We start from the raw sequence: 20,609 nt of genomic DNA on the forward strand, positions 1-20,609 counted from the left end.
GTGATTGTAAGTGTAGTTCAGTAGTAGAGTATATGCTTAGTATCCACAAAACGCTGGGTTTAATCCTCAGCATACACGTGAACACACACACACACATCCACACACACACAATCAATCTGATTCTTCTGTTACAAATTTTCTGTAAAATATGTATGTCTCTAACATCACGTGCATTAATTAGTTATCTGGTGCTATAGAACAAATCACCCCAAATGTAGTGTCTCCAAACAATAAGCTTCGGTGATTTCAGGAACCTGGGCAGCAGCTGTCACTCAAGGCCTTAGTCCTGGTGTCCGGTCACCAGCACTACAGGGTCACATGAGTGTCCAGCTGTAGAGGACTGGCCTCCAAGTTCACCCATATGGGTGGTGGCAGGACTCAGTTTCTCATGAGTCATTGGACTGGGGCCCTTAGTTATCTGCTGCCTGTCACATCAGGAGCCTCCTTGAGCTCCTAACGAAGCTTCGCCACACAGACCAGAGCATGGCAGCTGGTTGTCTTCAGTGGGAGCCACTGAGGGCACAGCTGTGAAAACCTCATCATTTGTATTATGATTTTGGGAGTGACTTCTCTTACTCTGCCACGTTATTTTTCTTTGTTGTTTTTTTTTGAGGTAAGATCTCAGTCTAGCTTAGGCTTACCTGGGGTGGCCTCAAACTCATGGTGATCCTTCTACCTCTGCCTCCTGAGTGCTGGGTTTAAAGGCATGCGACATCATGCCCAGCTGAGGCGGAATTTTTTTTTTGTTTTTTCGAGGTAAGGTTTCACTCTAGCTCAGGCTGACCTGAAATTCACTTTGTAGTCTCAGGGTGGCCTCAAACTCATAGTGATCCTTCTACCTGTGCCTCCCAAGGACTGGGATTAAAAGCATGCGCCACCACACCTGGCATGAGGCTGAAATTTTTTTAAATTTTATTTATTTGACAACCAAGAGAGGTAGGAAGGAAGGAAAAAGGAAAGGGTAGAGGAGAGAAAGGGGTGTTCTAGGATCTTTAGCCACTGTAAACAAACTCCAGATGCATGAATCACCTTGTACATCTGGTTTACATGGGTCCTGGGGAATCAAACTTGGGTCCTTTGGCTTTGCAGGCAAGTGCCTTAACTGCCAAGCCCTCTCTCTAGCCCTCTGTCATGTTTTTTTTTTTTAAATATGTGTATGTATTCATGGTGTGTATGCATGTGTGGATGCTTATATATGGGCATATATGTGTACTGGCACATGTGTGTGCATGCATTTGAAAGTCAGAAGTCAGCATTGGGAGTCTTCCTCCTTTAATCTCTACCTTATTCTTTTTTTTAAAAAAAAAAAATACTTATTTATTTGAGTGAGAGAGAGAGAAAGAGGCAGAGAGAGGGCCTCCAGCCACTCCAAACAAACTCCAGACACATGTGCCACCTTGTACATTTGGCTTATGTGGGTCCTTGGAAATTGAACCTGGGTCCTTTGGCTTTGCAGGCAAGTGCCTTAACTGCTAACCCATCTCTCCAGCCTCACCTTATTCTTTGAGACAGGGTCTGTCACTGAAGCCAGAACTCCCTGATTTAGTTGAAAAACAATATGGAGCCAGGTGTGGTAGCACATGCATTTAATCCCAGCACTCAGGAGGTGGAGGTAGGAGGATCACCGAGAGTTCGAGGCCACCCTGAGACTACATAGTGAATTCCAGGTCAGCCTGAGTCAGAGTGAGACCCTACCTTGAAACCCCCCACCAAAAAAAAAAAAAAGAAAGAAAGAAAAACAATATGGGAAAAATATTCATGACACATATCACTGAGAATGTCCTCTCACTGAAATAGAGCTTTTGCAATTCAGTAAGACAAGGATAAAGAACAAGAAATATATTCAGTTAATGATAATTTCATAGGCAGTACCAAGGCTGGCCTGTAGCTATGGTTCAGTGTAAAACACAAGTTCGGCATACTCAAGATCTGCGTTCAATGCTTGGTGCCTCCACAATGTATGCATATATCTATGTCTTACATGATGTATTCATATTCCATCCGTTTTAAATGGTGCTCCATGTATTTTGCAAGCAAGCCCCTTTAGCCATCTCCCTGCCCCCATGCTCCATGTATTTTAAAGGTACCACATACATGAAAAGATTGTACATATATTGAAATGTGACGACAGGGGCTAAAGTAGGGGAGCTTAGTAGTAGAGTGCTTGCCTAACCTGTGCAAGGCCCTGGGTTCCAGCTCCAGTGCCTCACCCCACTCCCAAGAAAAAGCGGTATTCATGTGTCAAATGACAAAATTTGTTTGGTTACTCTTCTTTATTTTTATTATTATTATTATGATTATTATTATGATTATTGTATGCTTTTTGTCAAGGTAGGGTCTCGCTGTAGCCCAGGCTGACCTGGAATTCACTATGTAGTCTCAGGCTGGCCTCGAATTCATAGCAATCCTTCTGCCCGATCTCCCTCAGCCTCCTGTGTGCTGTGATTGCCTAGCTTGTTTTGGTTGCTTTTTAGAGCCATTTTATTTACAAGACTACTAACAACTGTTGCTAGTGAGATAATTGAAAAAATAGTTACAAGGTTGATAACAATGAAAATTAGTACATCCTTTGGGAGCTGTATATGAGAACATTGAAAGATGTTCAAATATACTATAAAATGGAAAAACTCAAGGGAGCTGGAGAGAGAGTTCAGTTGTAGTATTTGCCTTGCAAGCATGAGGATCTGAGTTTGGTCCCCAGAACCCACATAAAGATTCAAGTATAAAACTAGGCATGGTGGCGCACCCCTTTAATCCCAACACTGGGGAAGCAGAGGCAAGAGGATCATCGTGAGTTTAAAGCCAGCCTGAGACTACATAGTGAATTCCAGGTCAGCCTGGGCTACAGCGAGACCCTACCTTGAAAAACAAACAAACAAAAAAATGTCAAGTATGGTGATACGTGCTTATAATTCCCAGTGCTGGGGAAGCATAGATAGGCAAGTCCTTAGAATTTACTGGCCAATTTATAAGTTCCAGGCTAATGAAGAGTCTCTGTCTCAGAAAAAGTGGACAGTGTCTGAAGAACAACACTCAAGGTTGTCCTCTGGCCTTCATACGTACAAGCCATATATGAGAATGTACACGTGTGCACACAACACATACACACAAGAAAATTCAGTCCAAGCCTAGTGGCACAGGTCTATAATTCTAGCTACTTGAGAGGCTCAGAGAGAAGGATTTGGGGTTCAAGGGTAATCTGGGCTCAAAAGTTTCTAAAAATACTGAAGTGTAGTTCAACCAGGAGAGTGCTAGCCTGGTATGTGTGAGGCCCTGGGTTCAGTTCTCAGTACCACAGAAGGAAGGAAGGAAGGGAAGCGAGCATTATACCATGTCCACTGACATGTGGAGGCAAAAAATATTGACTTTCTTGGGGTGGAACTGAGGGCTCAACTTTATAAGCTGCCTATTGCTACAAGTGTTTAAAATTTTATAATTGAAATATTTTATAAGCAGAAAAAAAATACTCAAAAAGGCAATTCACAATTTCTTTTTACAGGCGATTACATGCTTGAGGCAAAACCAAAAGAAATTTCAGAAATTCAGCGTTTAAATTATGAACAGGTAATAAACATGATTTTTATTATATTAAAATACACAAATTTTTGTTAAAATGACACACAGTTACTATCAGTGTACATGGCTTGTAAATTCTCTAAAGGACTGCACAGTAAATAGTGGTTATTCTCCTGCATATTATTTTTTCTTTAAAATGTAGCTGAGGAGATGGCTTAGTGGTTAAAAGCTCTTGCTTACAAAGCTTTCTGGACCCAGTTCAGTCCCCCAGTATCTATATAAAGCCAGATGCACAAAGTGACTCATGCATCTGGAGTTTGTTTGTAGTGGCAGAGGTCCTGGGATGCCGATATTCTCGTTTGTTCTCTCTTTCTTTCTCTCTCTCTCTCTCTCACTCACTCTCTCTAATAAGTAAATATTAAAAATACAAAAATTGTTCTTAGCTCAGAGTCAGATTTGGATTTGTTTCCTATGAATACGTGTGCTAGTGACAGGCGGATATTGTTCTGCAGCTCCATATAGAATGATCTGGTATTTTTCTTTTTTTTTTTTTACTTTTATTTATTTGAGAGTGTCAGACAGAGACAGACAGACAGACAGACAGACAATGGGCTCCAGCCACTGCAAACAAACTCCAGCTGCACGTGTCACCTTGTGCATCTGGCTTACGAGAGCACTGGGGAGTTGAGCCTCGGACCAGGGTCCTTAGGCTTCACAGGCAAGTGCTTAACTGCTAAGCCATCTCCAGTCCGATCTGGTATTTTTCTTGAAAAAGTATTAAGTGAACTTGCCATTGATTCATCCATCCTTGTTTTATTTATTATTTTTTCTTCCTCTTTTTTCAGTATTGGAGATTAAGCCTAGTACCTTGCACATGTCCTAAGGAGAGCACTGCCACTAAGCCACATCCCCAGTCTTTAAGTTATATCTAGTTGGGCAAGTAATGTCTTATGTGTGTGAGGACAAATTCTGCCATATCATAGTTTCAGTGTGTCCATGTTTCCTGATGTGATTAGAGATGAAGCACTTTTGAATATCAAGACTCAGGTTAGACATTAATGATGGTAGTGTAGAGTTACTTGTGTGGGGCAGTCCTAGGAACATCTTGGCTCACAGGGTTTGTAAATGATATCAGCTTTTTTTTTTTTGAGTCTTGGAATGTATCTCCGTTACAGTGAGCTAGCTCTTAACTGTGAAAGGAAGGTTTTGTTCCATTGCTGAGACAAATCAACGCATCTAACATTTTCTTTAAAATGCCAGGCAAAAAACAAAAGTTATTTAGTTAAGCACTAAAAGTATTTATGAAGTCATTACACTGCCATTTAAGAAGGGTGTTTGCCAAGCTGAGGCTGGCGGTTGGTGTTCCGCAGTGTCGGGTAACTGTTCCACTGTGACATGAGGCCAGCATGGTCAGACGGAAGCCTTAGAAAGACCAGCTCAGAGCTGCTGTCTCCCCAGGCACACTTGACCAGCACTTACAATGTGAACCGAGGGCATGTTTCCCAATTTTGCCTCATGGCCAAAGGAGCCGTGGTGTGTTCTTATTTTGTCTAGGTGTTGCTTTAAATGACCCCAGGACCTCATACTTTCTAGGCAAGAGCAAGTACTCTACTGTACTCAGCTATATCCTCAGCCCTAACAGGCTCTTGAAAAAATTTTTATTTCTTTATTTGAGAGAGAGAACGAGGTACCCACACACAGAGAGAGAATGAATACGGGCATGCCAGGGCCTCCTGCTGTGGCAACAAACTTCAGATGCATGCACCACTCTGTACTTCTGGCTTTACCTGGGCACTGGGGAATCGAACGCAGGTTTAGCCTTTAACTGCTAAGCCATCTCTCCAGCCCCCTAACAGGCTTTTAGATGATTGCCAATACAATTATAAAATACAATTTATATTCAAGGCACTTGTGATAGCAGAGTCTCTCTCTGCTTGCAGATAAATGAATAGAATTTTTTTAGGGGCTAGAGAGATTGTTTAGTGGTTAAGGCACTTGCCTGCATAGCCTAAGGAACCAGGTTTGATTCCCCAGTACCCACATAAGCCAGATACACAAGGTGGTGCATGCATCTGGAGTTAGTTAGTCTATAGTGACTAGAGGCCCTGGTGTACCCATTCTCATTCCCTCTCTTTCTCTGTCCCTGCCTCTTCCTTCCTCTTTCTCTCAAATATATCTTGAAAAACCACCGTTCTCATCATGGTCTGGCAACACAGATTCAAGTTACCCCCAAATAACTTGTTGTAATGTAGAAACAGTTTCATGAAGTTTTTACAGTTATGGAGCAAAAGAAAGTCATAAATCAAGACACTTTAAAAAAATATTTTATTTATTTTTATTTATTTGAGAGAGACAGACAGAGGGAGAGAGAGAAAGAGTGGGCATACCAGGGCATCGAACCACTGCAAATGATGCATGTGCCACCTTCTGCATCTGGCTTACGTGGGTCCTGGGTCCTTTGGCTTTGCAGGCAAGTGCCTTAACTACTAAGCCATCTCTCCAGACCTGAAGACACTTTTGAAATACACTGGTAGAACATGAGTTTGGCAGGTTAAAGCAAAGAAGGGGAATCTCTGCTACAGATGTCAAATGCTAGCTGATGGCATTCTTAGCTTTTGGGTTGATGAAAACTAGTGTTTTGCTAATACCTTCTAAAAGGTCACAAGGATATTAGGTCAGACACAGATAGGGCAGTGAATGGCTGGTCAGGAAACTAAAGGGAGGCCAAAACAATCTGCTCTGGGTCTACAGCGTTCCACTCTTTACAGCCAGGAAGTCCTGTCAGTCAGACAGCCTCGTAGAATCCTTAAAACAGGTGTGGCAGAGTCCACACGTTGCATTAGGATTCCCTTTTGGAATTGTGTGTTTAGTGTTCTGGGAAATGGATGGCATGTTTCCACCACGAGACTCATTCTGAAGGGTGTCCTGCGTGCTGCTCTGACCTCTGCTTGGGTTCTGGCGGCCACAAATCATTTTGACTATCTCTGTAAGCTCACCATTTCCAGAGCCAGAGTCCACTGCGGATCAGATCGGCTTCTTTCATTTGCTAATATGCATTTAAGTTTCTTCTGTTTCCTTGCATAGCTTGAGAGCTCGTTTCTAATTTACTGTAGTAAAACTATAGTATTATATTTATCCTGCTGGGTGTGGTGGTGCACACCTTTACTCCCGGCACTCAGAAGACAGAGTTAGGAGGATACTATGAGTTTGAGGCCAGCCTGAGACTACAGAGTAAACTCTAGGTCAGCCTGAGCTAGAGTAAGACCCTACCTTGAAAAAAAATTATCCTCCCAATCATTATTATTATTATTATTGAGATAGTGTCTTGTTCTAGCCCAGGCTGACCTGGAATTCACTATGAAGTCTCAGGGTGGCCTCGAACTCACAGCGATCCTCATACCTCTGCCTCCTGAGTGCTGAGATTAAAGGCATGAGCCACCACACCCGGCTCCTCCTAATCATTTTTAATTGTATAGTTTGTGAAGTTAACTATACTCACAGTTATGCAACAGATCCCTAGAAAGTTTCCATCTTAGGAAACAGAAATTCTATGCCATTGAACAATAATATCCCGCTTTCACTCTACAGTAGCATCTGGAAACCTTCATTCTACTTGGGTGATTTGGGCTCCCTCTAGGTGTCACATCCAAGCAGAATCATGATAGTTGTTCTTTTGTGAGCAGCTTATTTCATTCAGCACAGTGTCCTCAAGGTCCATCCACATGGTAGCATGTGACAGGATTTCCTTCTTTGTAACATTGAGTAACAATACTCCATTGTGCCATCTGTCAGGGGACATTTAAACCAGTACTATTTGGCTATTGTGATAATGCTATAATAATGCTATAATGAGCCTGGGTCTGCAAATGCCTTCTCGAGAACTTTACTTGGGATCTGTGCCCAGAAGTGGAATTCAAATTAAAGGAGGACTTCTTTAACTTTAGACATATTTTCACTTTAGACTTCTGGTCTAAAGATAGGTCCTTAAGTCCTGCCACTGTTCAACCTCATCTTGTTCAGTGTTTCTTGATAACACTGGGCATTGCATCATAGTCACATGATCGACTGTCATAGCAGGTTAGCTACCCAAGAGTAAAAATGTTATCTTCCCTGCTGTGCCTTTGGAACTCACAGTAGTGCCTAGTGCCCAGTATGTGCCCAGTGAAAGAAGTCAGTTGAAGAGATAAGTACATTGAATAATATGGGAAAAATGCTTTGTAAGAAAAGGGGTCTTGCTGTGTTGCCCAAGCTGGCATAGAGCTCCTCAGATGGTCTTGCCAGGACTGTAAGCACATGCCACCGCACTCAGCGTCTGTACTTTTTCTTAGCATTCTTTCTCTGAATGGCCACTTTCCTCCCTCCAGAACATGAGTGATGCTATGGCGGTTCTGCACAAGCTGCAGACGGGCCTGGATGTCAACGTGAAGTTCACCGGGGTCCGAGTGTTTGAGTGCACACCGGAATGCATAGTGTTTGATCTTCTCGATATCCCCTTGTATCATGGGTGGCTCGTGGACCCTCAGGTGAGTAGTTCAAGTTAAACAGACACAGGTGCAGGGAGAGCATATCAACTTGATGAGTCCATCTAAGCTCATACTGTGCGAGATTTGTACTTTCCCCTGCATTAGTGAAGCCATCGAGTGCAGGCACCTTCCAGACTTCCAAGCAAAGCTAAACAGAGTGCACGTGAGACCATTCTATTTTTTTTCTGTTTTCTTTTTAAAATTTTTATTTATTTGAGAGAGAAAGAGGCAGAGAGAGAGAGAGAATGGGCGCGCCAGGGCTTCCAGCCACTGCAAACAAACTCCAGACATGTGCACCCCTTGTGCATCTGGCTTATGTGGGTCCTGGGGAATTGAACCTGGGTCCTTAGGCTTCACAGACAAGCACTTAACCTCTAAGCCATCTCTCCAGCCCTTTTTTCTTTTTTTATAAGATCTTTTACATGTGTGTGTGTGTGTGTGTGTGTAAAAAATGTGTGTGTGTGTATGTATAATTTTTATGTATTTAAGAGAGAGAGAGATTGGGTACACCAGGCCCTGCAGCCACTGCAAATGAACTCTAGATGTAAGCACCCCTTTGTGCATCTGGCTTACATGAGTCCTGGGGAATCGAATCAGTCCTTTGGCTTTGCAGGCAAGTGCCTTAACCACTAACCATCTTTCCAGTCTAACCGTTCTCATTTCTATCAGCTGCAAGTTCAGAGGTTTGCCTCCCACTCAATCTGACTGTGCTCATAATGACAGCTGATGAAAGGAGTGAGATACAGGTTAGTGTTAGACAGAGAAAGAGGCATACAGGGTAGACTCCAGATGCAAAGCTTCCCCCACTTGGGCATGCTGCCCTCCTGGGCCACGTGTGAGTGACAGTAATGACAGGATTCATGGAACTTGCTCAGCCTTCAGTGTTCAACTTCCTTTCTTTTTCTTTCTTTTTTTTTTTTTTTGGAGTGGGGAACATACATAAATATGTGTGTGTGGCATGTGTGCATGCACGTGTTTGTATATGTGTGGGTATGTATACATGTGCATATCGAGGCCAGAGTCAACATTGAGTGACTTCCTCAGCCACTCTCCACCATTTTTTGTTTGTTTTTTCAAGGTAGAGTCTCACTCTAACACAAACTAACCTGGAACTCACTCTAGCTCCAGGTTGGCCTCAAGCTCACAGCAGTCCTACCTCAGCCTCCCAAGTGCTGGGATTAAGGTGTGTACCATCATGCCCAGCCTCTACCATATGTGTTGTGTGTGTGTGTGTGTACACACATATATACATATATATTATTTTTTGAGAGAGAGAGAGAGAGAGAGAGATACAGAGAAGAAGAGGCAAAGTGAAAGAGGGAATGGGCACATCAGGACCTCCAGCCACTGTAGACAAACTCCAGACTCATGTACCACTTTGTACATCTGGCTTATGTGGGCACTGGGGAATTGAACCTAGTCTCTTGGCATCACAGGCAAGCACCTTAACTGCTAAACCATCTCTCCAGCCAATGTATGTATGTATGTATGTATGTTTGTTTGTTTTGTTTTATTTTTTGAGGTAGGGTCTCCCTGTAGCCCAGGCTGACCTGGAATTCACTGTAGGCTCAGGGTAGCCTCAAACTCACCACAGTCCTCCTACCTCTGCCTCCCAAGTGCTGGGATTAAAGGCGTGCCCCACCATGCCCAGCAGTTTTATAGTTTTGATGAGGCACAATTTATCATTTTTTTTCTTGTGTCTCTTATTCTTTTTTGGCGTCCTAGTTAAGATAGCATTGCCCAACTAAGAGCAACAAAGATTTAGTGGTTAAATTTAGGAATATGGTCCATTTTCAATTACTTTTCTGTATGATTTGAGGAAGTGATCCAATTTTATTCTTTCACACATGAGTATTCACTTGTTCTAATATTATTTGCTGAAAAAATTATTCTCACCCTGTTGATCACTTACAATGATCTTTTTAAAAAATATTTCATTATTTTATTTATTTGAGAGAGAGAGCGAAAGAGAGAATGTAGTGCCAGGGTCTCCAGCCACTACAAACAAACTCCAGAAGCATGCGCCCCCTTGTGTATCTGGCTTACGTGGGTCCTGGAGAATGAAACCAGGGTCCTTAGGCTTTGCAGACAAATGCCTTAATTGCTAAACCATTTCGCCAGCCCCTACAGTGATCTTTTTAAAATAACCCCTTCCATTCAGTGGAGTGAAGATGGAAGGTCAACAAAGGTGAGTGGAAGTTATGATCATAGTATATTTTATTATATATTGTATGCCAATAAAACATTTTAAAAAAGTAATGAAAGCCGGGTGTGTGGCACACACCCTTAGTCACAACACTTACGAGGTTGAAATAGGCCATGAGTTCAAGACCAGCCTGGATCTACAGAGTGAGTTCCAAGTCAGCCTGTACTAGAGTGAAACTTTGTCTTTTTTTATTTATTATTTATTTATTTGAAAGACAGGGGAAAGAAGCAGATAGAGAGGATGGGTATGCCAGGACCTACAGCTGATGCAAACAAACTCCAGATGCACACACCACCTTGTGCATCTGGCTTATGTGGGTCCTAGGAAATTGAACCTGGGTCCTTTGGCTTTGCTGGCAAGCACCCTAAATGCTAAGCCATCTCTCCAGCCCTATTTCTTTTTAAAATTATTTATATTCAAGCAGAGAAAGAAACGGAGAGGGAGAGAAGGGGCGTGCCAAGGCCTCTAGCCACTGCAATAGAACTCCAGATGCATGCACCACTTTGTGCGTCTGGCTTTATGTGGGTATTGATGAATCAAACCTGGGCCACTATACTATGCAAACAAGCACCTTAATTGCTGAGCCATTTCACCAGCCCCAGTAAAAGGGTATTCTTATTGGTTTGGTTTGGTGTTTTGGTTTGGTTTGTTTTTTTGAGGTATGGTCTCACTCTAGCCCAGGCTGACCTGTAATTCACTATGTATTCTCAGCGTGACCTCAAACTCACAGTGATCATCCTACCTCTGCCTCCCAACTGCTGGGATTAAAGGCATGCGCCATCATGCTTGGCTTAGTTTTGTTTTTTTTGTTTTTTTTTGGGGGGGTAAGGTCTCATACCACATCCCAGACAGGCCTCAAACTCAAAGCAGTCCTTCCACCTCAGCCTCCCAAGTGCTAGGATTACAGGCATGAGCCGCTACATCTGACTCAGCTCAGGGTTTTAAGATTCGTGGCATGATCAGCCCCACCTCGTTACTTCTCCCTCATTCTCACCACTCTGAGCAGCACTTTGTTGCTGTGCTGTTGTTCACTAGACCCAGAGTTGGTGGTGCTGGTTTTCTTTTTTCTTTTCTTTTCTTTTCTTTTCTTTTTTTTTTTTTTTTTTGAGGTAGGGTCTCGCTCTGGCTCAGGCTGACCTGAAATTCACTATGTAGTCTCAGGGTAGCCTCAGATTCTCGGTGATCCTCCTACCTCTGCCTCCTGAGTGCTGGGATTAAAGGTGTGTGCCACCACGCCCGGCATGTCTCAGTATTTAGAACACCACCTGCACACAGTAGGTTCTCAGAAAACATTAACAGATGGAATGCACCATGAATATGTTAACTGTAGAGGGGAGAGATCACCATAGCAAAACAACATACTATTCTCATCTCTGCCCGTTGTAAAAGCAGCTGGTACACTGACAATGGATGATGGCTGAACGTGAAGCTGTAAATACTTGTGCCCTTATTGGCACTCGGTTGCTGAAAGGCTCACTGAAATTTCATCTGCACATGCCCAGCAGGCTACACATATAAGGGGCCCTACTGGATCTTGGCAGATAGCAACACTAGGCAGTGTTGATTCTTCAGGTGGGTGGTTAAGTTCTTAAAAGGTGAACTCTAGCCTTTTCTTTGTATGAACAGCTCTAGATTATCTTGTATACAGCTGAGTGCATAAAGAAAACTGAACTAATATGGGTCAGAGAGCGTTCATCAGGTTTTTCTGGTTTAGGCAGTGGTTTTCAACCTCTCAACCTCTGTTTTGTCTTGTTTCACTCACTTGCTTTGTGAGAGAAAAATTCCAATGCCCAGCAGAGAAAAAGAACTAAGTAGAAGCTTGAAAGAGCTTTCAAAACACACGTTTCTTTAAATTCTGTTGTTCTGTCAATAACGTGCGTGACTCTCTGTAGCTGACTGAGCGATGGACACTGGGACGCAGTCACTGAGAAGGTGGGTCCCGTTATCGGTCGGCAGCCAGCCTCTTTGTAGCAGCAAGAACGAGAGAGGTGATAATGGCATGGGAAAGTCTTTTCAGTGTGAGTGTTAGACCTGGAATTCACTCTGTAGTCTCATGCTGCCCTTGAACTTATGTCGATCCTCCTACCTCTGCCTCCCGAGTGCTGGCATTAAAGGCATGTGCCACTATGCCCAGCTATAAATTTTGTTTTTCAAGGTAGGGTCTCACTCTGGCCCAGGCTGACCTGGAATTCACTATGGAGTCTCAGGGTGGCCTTGAACTAACAGCGATCCTCCTACCTCTGCCTCCTGAGTGCTGGGATTAAAGGCATGTGTCACTATGGCTAGCTCCAGCAGTAAATTTTTGTTGTTGTTGTTCCTCAGGTACCACCCTTTTTTTTTTTTTTAAGTTTTTTTTGTTTTTTAGGGGTTTTTTTTTTGTTTTTTGAGGTAGGGTCTCAATGTAGCCCAGGCTAACCTGGAATTCACTATGTAGTCTCAGGGTGGCCTTGAACTCACGGCAATCCTCCTACCTTTGCCTCCCGAGTACTGGGATTAAAGGAGTGCGCCGCCACGCCCGGCTTCCTTTTTTTTTTTTTATTAACAACTTCCATGATTATAAAAAATACCCCATGGTGATACCTTCCCTCTCCCCACTTACCCCTTTGAAATTCCACTCTCCATCATACCCCCTCCCCATCTCAATCAGTCTCTCTTTTACTTTTGATGTCTTGATCTTTTCCTCCTCTCATAATGGTCTTATGCAGGAAGTATCAGGCACTGTGAGGCCATGGATATCCAGGCCATTTTGTGTCTGGAGGGAGCATGTTGTATGGAGTCTTGCCCTTCCTTTGGCTCTTACATTCTTTCCGCCACCTCTTCCACATTAGACCCTGAGTCTTGGAAGGTATGATAGAGATATTGCAGTACTGAGCACTACGGTCACTTCTTTCCATCACCATGATACCTTCTGAGTCGTCCCAAGGTCACTGCCATCTGAAAAGAGAAGATTCTCTACCAAAAGTGAGAGTAGCATTAATATAAGGGTGTGAACATTAACAGAAGTGCTTACTGGGCAGTTTGATAAGCATAGTGTATACATTTGGCCAGACAACAGCAGACATTACACCCCTAGGGCTTATGACTACCCCTGTTTTAAGTTTTCAGTATCAGGGATGTATTACCTTCCCATGGAGCAGGCCTCCAGTCCAATTAGAGGTCATTTGGTTTCCTCCATAACAGACATGTCACTATTGCACCCGTTGGCTCATTTGGCCTGGATAGCCAATTATAAGGCTTACAGTGTCTGCCGATGAGTATCTTCACTGGTGATTTCTCTTTCTCCCATTGAACTGCATGCAGAAAGTCTTCTTCCAGCTTTCTGTCCATCTGTAAGTTTTTAAATTTTTGAATAATTTCAGATTTACAGATATTACAGACAATTCCCATGTATCCTTTACCAGTTTTCCCCAATGTTAACATTCTTACATGACTGTGGTACATGTATGAACACTAAGACCTTTAGCATTGGCATATTACTACTCATTAAATTATAGTTGTCATTCAAATTTCAGTTTTTTCCACTAAGCTTTTGTTGATGGCCCAGACTCTAGCTTATTAAATGCTTATTTAATCATCCTAATGTCCCAGCCTCTTCCAGTTGATGAGATTTTCTGTTTCCTTGTTTCTCATGACCCTGGTGTTGCATTTCTTTCTAGTACTCAGGAAATTTACAAAAATCATTCTAATGCTATTTCATAAAGCAAGCTTTAAAACACTTCTCAGGATTTAATTATTTTTAGTTTTTTCAAGGTAGGGCCTTCTTGCTCTGGCCCAGGCTGTCCTGAAACTCACTATGCAGTCTCAAGATGGCCTTGAACTCACAAGGATCCTCCTATCTCTGCTTTCTGAGTGTTGGGTTTAAAGGTATGTGCCACCTCCCCTGGCACTTTTCAGGATTTAAAAGCTCATAGGGGTAAACCAGATTGAATGGTACAGACCTGTAATCCTAGTCACTTGGGAAGCTAAAGTAGAAGGATCATAAGTTCAAGGCCTGTCTTGGCAACAGAGTGAGCTCAAGGCTAGCATGGGTAATTTAGTGAGACCCAGTCTGAAAATAAACAGTAAAAAGAGGGCTGGTGATACAAATCAGTGGGAGAGTGTCATAGGTTCAATCCCCAGCAGCACAAAATAAAACAGAGTTGTCTCTGACCCATAGTGCAGCTAATCTAGAGTTCAATGGAAACACAGTACTTAAAACTGCACTGGTCAACTAGATCACAAGCTTACAGTGTACTTTAAACTGTGTAGCCACTGAATGTGTATCAGAACTTGTGAGAAACATAAGCCGTGTGTGTGAGCCCAGCCTGGGCTACATGATGAGACCCAGGTGTACAAAAAGGTTAGTTATGGGCTGGAGGGATGCTTAGTGGTTAAGGCGTTTACCTGCAAAGCCAAAGGACCCAGGTTCAATTCCCCAGTACCCATGTTAGCCAGCTGCATAAGGGGGCACATGCATCTGAAGTTGGTTTGTAGTGGCTAGAGGTCCTGGCGTGCCCATTCTCTGTCTCCCTCTCTCTCTGTCAAATAAATAAATAAAAATAAATATTTTTTTAAAAAGGTTAGTTATCTCTGCTGAATATGATGGCACACGTCTTTAATCCCAGCACTCAGGAGGCCAAGATAGGAGGATCACCATGAGTTCAAGGCCCGCCTGAGACTACATAGTGAATTCCAGGTCATCCTGGGCTAGAGTGAGACCCTACCTTGAAAAACAACAACAACAAAATCTTAAAGGGTGCTAGGGATCCTTTTCATCATTGCTTCCAACCCTGGTGCCTGCTGAGACAGTCATTTGTTTTCCAGATGGACGACATAGTCCGGGCTGTCGGTAACTGCAGCTATAACCAGCTAGTGGAGAAGATCATCTCCTGCAAGCAGTCGGACGACAGCCAGCTGGCCAGCGAAGGTGGGTGAGTGCTGCTGGCACCTGAAAGTCGCTGCTCTCATAATGTGAGAGTGTTAAATTTCTTTGCAAAATAATGACTTCTTTATAACATTTTCATAATTATAAATTTCATAATTTTTTTGTTTGTTTTTTTGAGGTAGGGTCTTGCTCTAACCCAGGCTGTTGCAGTCAGGTGCGTATTGCTGGTAGAAGTCACCCAACCTAGAGCAGCTTCTGGGAAAAAGAGGTTTATTTTGGCTTACAGGCTCCAGGGGAAGCTCTAGGATGGCAGGGGAAAATGATGGCATGAGCAGAGGGTAGACATCACCCCCTGGCCAACATAAGGTGGACAATAGCAACAGGAGAGTGTGCCAAACACTGGCTATACCACCCATAAGCCTGCCCCCAACAATACACTGCTTCCAGAAGGCGTTAACTCCCAAATCCCCATCAGTTGGGAAACTAGCATTCAGAACAACTAAGTTTATGGTAGACACCCGAATCAAACCACCACACAGGCTAACCTAGAATTCACTCTGTAGTCTTAGGCTGTCCTCGAATTCATAGCAATTCTCCTACCTCTGCCTTCTGAGTACTGGGATTAAAGGCATGCACCACCACACCCAGCTCAAATTTCGTAATCTTAAATCATGGGTTATCACACAGAAGTTAGAATCAAAAAGGAAATAAAGGGGTGGGGGGAGAACTGGGGTAAAGTGGTTAAGCCACTTGCCTGCAAAACCAAAGGACCCAGGTTCAATTCCCCAGAACCCATGTATGTCCGATGTACAAGGTGTTGCACATGTCTGGAGTTTGCAGCAGCTGAAGGCCCTGGCATGCCTATTTTCTCTGTGTGTGCATCTGCCTCTTTCTCTCTCTCAAATACAGAAAATAAATATTTAAAAAATTAAAAACAAAAACAGAATCAATAAAAACAGCCAGGGGCTGGAGAAATGGCTTAGTGGTTAAGCACTTGCCTGTGAAGCCTAAGGACCCCAGTTCAAGGCTCAACTCCCCAGGACCCACGTTAGACAGATGCACAAGGGGGCGCATGCATCTGGAGTTCATTTGCAGTGGCTGGATGCCCTGGCATGCCCACTCTCTCTGTGTCTCTCTCTGCCTCTTTCTCACTCTGTTGCTCTCAATTAAATAAATAAAAATAAACAAAAAAATTAAAAAAGAAAACAGCCAGGTGTGATGGCACACACCTTTAATCCCAACACTCAGGAGGCAGAAGTGGGAGGATTGCTGTGAGTTTGAGGCCACCCGGAGAATACAGAGTGAATTCCAGGTCAGCCTGGCTAGAGAGAGACCCTACCTGGGTACAAGGTAGGGTCTTGCTATAGCCCCGGCTGACCTTGGAATTCACTCAGTCAGGTTGGCCTCCAACTCAGTGATTCTCCTGCCTCTGCCTCCCAAGTACTGGGATTAAAGGCGTGTGACGCCACACCTGGCAACAATTCTTTTTTTATTTTTCCTAACAATTCTTTTTCAATTAGACTGTTATAACCCATTATCATCAGTATTCTTTGTGACACTGAAGTTGTTCTACATAAGGCCACTAGGATGCCCTCAACCTGGACCCCATGTTCCTTGAATACCTTCCTTACGGCCCCATGCATACAAGTGCAAAGGCTAGAGAGCATCCGATAGTCTCTTCTTTTGATTTTCCGCATTGTTTCCCTGAGACAGAGTCTCTTGCTGAACCTGTTTTCAGTTAGACTGTCTGTTCGGGGAAGTCCCAGCAATCCTCCAGTCTCTGTTCCACTCATCACTAAAGTCACAGACGTGTGTGGTGTGCCCAACTTCTTATGTGGATATTGGGGATCTTCCCGGCCCACTTTTCTCAACACTTTTGTCAGCCAGTCAATATTGATGCTTTAAGACTGTTTCTGAGTTTGTTTGTTTTAATTTTTATTTATTGGAGAGAAGGAGGAATGGGTGCACCCAGGGCCTCCTAGCCATTGTAAATGAATTCCAGATGCATGCACCACCTTGTGCATCTGACTTTACATGGGTACTGGGGAATCAAATCTGGATCTGGGTCCTTAGGCTTTGTAGGCAAGTGCTTTAACCACTAAGCCATCTCTCCAGCCTTTATTTGTTTAAGATCAGGTCTCACTGTAGCCCAGGCTGATTTGGAACTCACTCTGTAGTCCAAGACTGGCCTCAAATTCACAGTGATCCTCCTACCTCTGCCTTTGAGTGCTGGGATTTCTATGTTAGGATACCTTGTTTAATGTATGTTGTAGATTTGCTGACATTCCACACTTCCAGAAGCACATGACTCATGCCTGATCTAAGCTTATCTGGCATACCTTTTCTCCACGCGGCATGTCTAGCTTGTCTGGTTGGGGCCAGCAGCCTGTCTTTCAGCCTAATGTTCAGGAGCAGTGCAAATGGAAGGCTGCCACCAAAATGCACAAGAATGTGGGATCATGGCACTGAGTGGACCGTGCAAAGGACACTTATCTCTAATGTTCTGGAGAGCTGAGCTGAGAAGGACCATGTGGCCTTAGTTGAGCTCTGCTAGGAGCATGTATGTTGGGCAACTGAGATTGTCTCCCTTATTCAGATGTCCACATGCTGTGCATGCTGGCTTGGAGGCTTTTTTGTATAACCTTTGGCCAGCACAGGAACTCATCAATGAGAACTAGTAGATAAGGAGAACTGGTTATACACATACTCTAGGCAGACCTCAGAAAACTTCTAGATGTTTCATTCTGTCTACAATTGAAAGACATGGTTTCTGGCTTGCTGTATCTACATAATGCATGGCATATGTTGGAAGTGAGGATAAAGACTGCATCAGTCAGTCCACTCTTTAACAGTAGTCATGGGTCTGCTTTTCTTGTCAAGGCAAGTGCTGAGCAATGTAAGTCTTTAAAAACCTTATTGAGTTGTCGTTAAACTTGAAGCAGCTCAGTTTGTTGAGACTGCTTTATTGTTTAAATGCCTAGTCACTGGGCCACAAGACACAATCAGCTTTTTCTCTTGTCCACTGCTTAAATTGTTGACTTTACCTTTTTGTTTACTTTGATGGTTTGTATTCTTTGATTATACCCATGTCTCTTGTAAGCTGCTTGAAATCATTTATAAAAGTGAAATGTAAGTAGATGTATTTGTCAATGAAAACAGTTCAGTGTAACTGTTTTCTTTAAGGATTAAGGACAGGAATGACTGTGGAGACAACTTGCATAGAAAATTTTCTAGAAAGATGAATCTCTATTTGGAGGCCATTGTATAACAGGAAAAGTCTTATATTAATTGGTCTTTCTATGCATTTGGAACAAAATATAATTAGAAAAATACTCTTAAGCCAGGCATCCCAACACTCTGAAGGCTAAGATAGAAAGATCACCATGAGTGCAAGGCCAGCTTGAGCTACAGAGTAAGCTCTAGGTCAGTCTGGGCTAGAGCGAGACCTCAAACACACACACACACACACACACACACACACACATACACACACACATACACACACACACAACCCAGCACTCAGAAGGTAGAGGTAGGAGGATCACTGTGAGTTTGAGGCCACCCTGAGACTACATAGTGAATTCCAGGTCATCCTGGGCCAGAGCAAGACCCTACCTCCAAAAAAAGAAAGAAAGAAAGAAAAAAGTACTCTTTTCACTTTGAAATAGTTTCTTCTTCTAATATTATGCATTGGTTCTATAGGTTTTGTAGCTGAGCAGTTTCTAAACAATACAGCCACTCAGCTGACATACCATGGATTATGTGAGCTCACCTCAACGGTGCAGGAAGGAGAGCTGTGTGTGTTCTTTCGGAATAATCATTTTAGCACCATGACCAAATACAAGGTATGATACAGAGATATCATTGTTTCATCATCATTATTCTAGATCAAAGGAGTTTAATTAGAGACATTCTTTGGTCTGTTTCCAGGTAGTGTTGAGCATCATATTCCTTAGAATTGTGAAAGGAACTGTAACTGACTTTCAGGGCAAAATCGATTAGTGACTGAGGTATTAGTTACTTCACTGAGCTTTTGTTTTTATTTTTATTTTTTATTTTTTTATTTATTTTGGTTTTTCAAGGTAGGGTCTCACTAACCCAGGCTGACCTGGAATTCACTCTATGGTCTCAGGGTGGCCTTGAACTCAAGCGATCCTCCTACTTCTGCCTCCTGAGTGCTGGGATTAAAGGCGTGCACCACCACCACCAGCTAGCTTTCGTTTTTAAATGGGGTCTCAGCTGCTTTTGAAGGCACTGCATTATAAATTCCCCTCTTTCTTCCTTCTCTCCCTCTTTTTTTCTCTCTCTTTCTCTCTCTCCCTCTCTCTCTCAAGTTAGGATCTCACTGTGTAGCCCATGCTGGCTGCAAGCTTGAGCTCCTCCTGCTGCAGCCTTTGGCGTACTGGGATGACAGGCATGTGCCACCTTGCCTGGCTAGGTAGCATCAAGGCTTGGGCAGTGAGGAGGAGGGTGGGTCTCGGGCACATGGTGGCGCTCCTGGCTGAAGCAGCACGCTGGGCCACAGGGTGCATAAGGTCAGCTGGGGACTCTTAGAGCTGCTTCCCCTGTTGATGCAAAAGACCAGCTCACTTCCCAGGGAAGAGGAGATGGCTTATTTCTTAGCCAAATATGAGTGACTGGCTTAGGAACACAGATTCAGGTTGTCCCAAAGAGAATGTTCCAACGTGATAACAGTTTCATGAACTTTTTAGAGAAACAGAAGAAAGTCTTAAATCAAGGCACTTCCCAAATACGTTGGTAGACTCATTAAGTAGGCAGGTGACAGAAAGTTGAGGAAGTCTCAGTTACAGCATCAGTTGCTATTTGATAAATACTCTTAACCTTTGAGTTGGTGGGAGCTAAGGTTCTGTACATTTCAAAAGGACTTGCCTAATCAGAAAGATGACAGGGTCACAAACAGAGGTGGCTGTTTAGGGGCTAAAAGGTAGCTCAAGATAATCTGGACCTACAACATTATAGCTCTTCACGATCCCAAAAGTTCTCACCAATCAGTCAGCTTCGTAAGTTGTGTAACATGGGTGTGGACTTTTCTGGGAACTTTAGTTTACACCCTCTAAGTGAAAATACTGGCTAAAAGAGGCAGTATGGAAGAATGTGAATACACAAATAGCAATTTGGGGGATTACACAAAAAGTATGGTAATTTTAAGATTATAAAAAAATAATGAATCAAGCCAGGCGTGGTGGCACATGCATTTAATCCCAGCGCTCGGGAGGCAGAGGTAGGAGGATTGCCGTGAGTTCAAGGCCACCCTGAGACTCCATAGTGAATTCCAGATCAGCCTGGGCTAGAGTGAGACCCTACCTCGAAAAATAAAACAAAACAAAATAATGAATCAGACATGGGCATGGTGGCACATGCCTCTAATCCTAGCACTGAGAAACAGAGGGAGAAAGATCACTGTGAGTTCGAGGTCAGCCTGAACTAGAATGAGACTCAACCTCAAAAAGAGGAAAAGGAGGCAGTCAGAAGAGAGAAG

General features: G+C 43.3%; 1 protein-coding gene across 2 annotated transcripts in view; it reads left to right on the plus strand.

Moving 5' to 3' along the window:
• Mindy2 (MINDY lysine 48 deubiquitinase 2) overlaps positions 1–20,609 on the plus strand; it is a 60,843-nt gene that overhangs the window by 26,206 nt on the left and 14,028 nt on the right. For both annotated transcript variants that reach the window (XM_004673215.2, XR_006639304.1), the window contains exons 3-6: positions 3,500–3,564; positions 7,881–8,039; positions 15,049–15,151; positions 18,812–18,954. In XM_004673215.2, coding sequence (XP_004673272.2) covers positions 3,500–3,564; positions 7,881–8,039; positions 15,049–15,151; positions 18,812–18,954 — 470 coding nt within the window. The remainder of the gene's footprint in view (positions 1–3,499; positions 3,565–7,880; positions 8,040–15,048; positions 15,152–18,811; positions 18,955–20,609) is intronic.

This window comes from Jaculus jaculus, chromosome 10, assembly GCF_020740685.1.
Source record: "Jaculus jaculus isolate mJacJac1 chromosome 10, mJacJac1.mat.Y.cur, whole genome shotgun sequence".
Classification (NCBI taxonomy): domain Eukaryota; kingdom Metazoa; phylum Chordata; class Mammalia; order Rodentia; family Dipodidae; genus Jaculus; species Jaculus jaculus.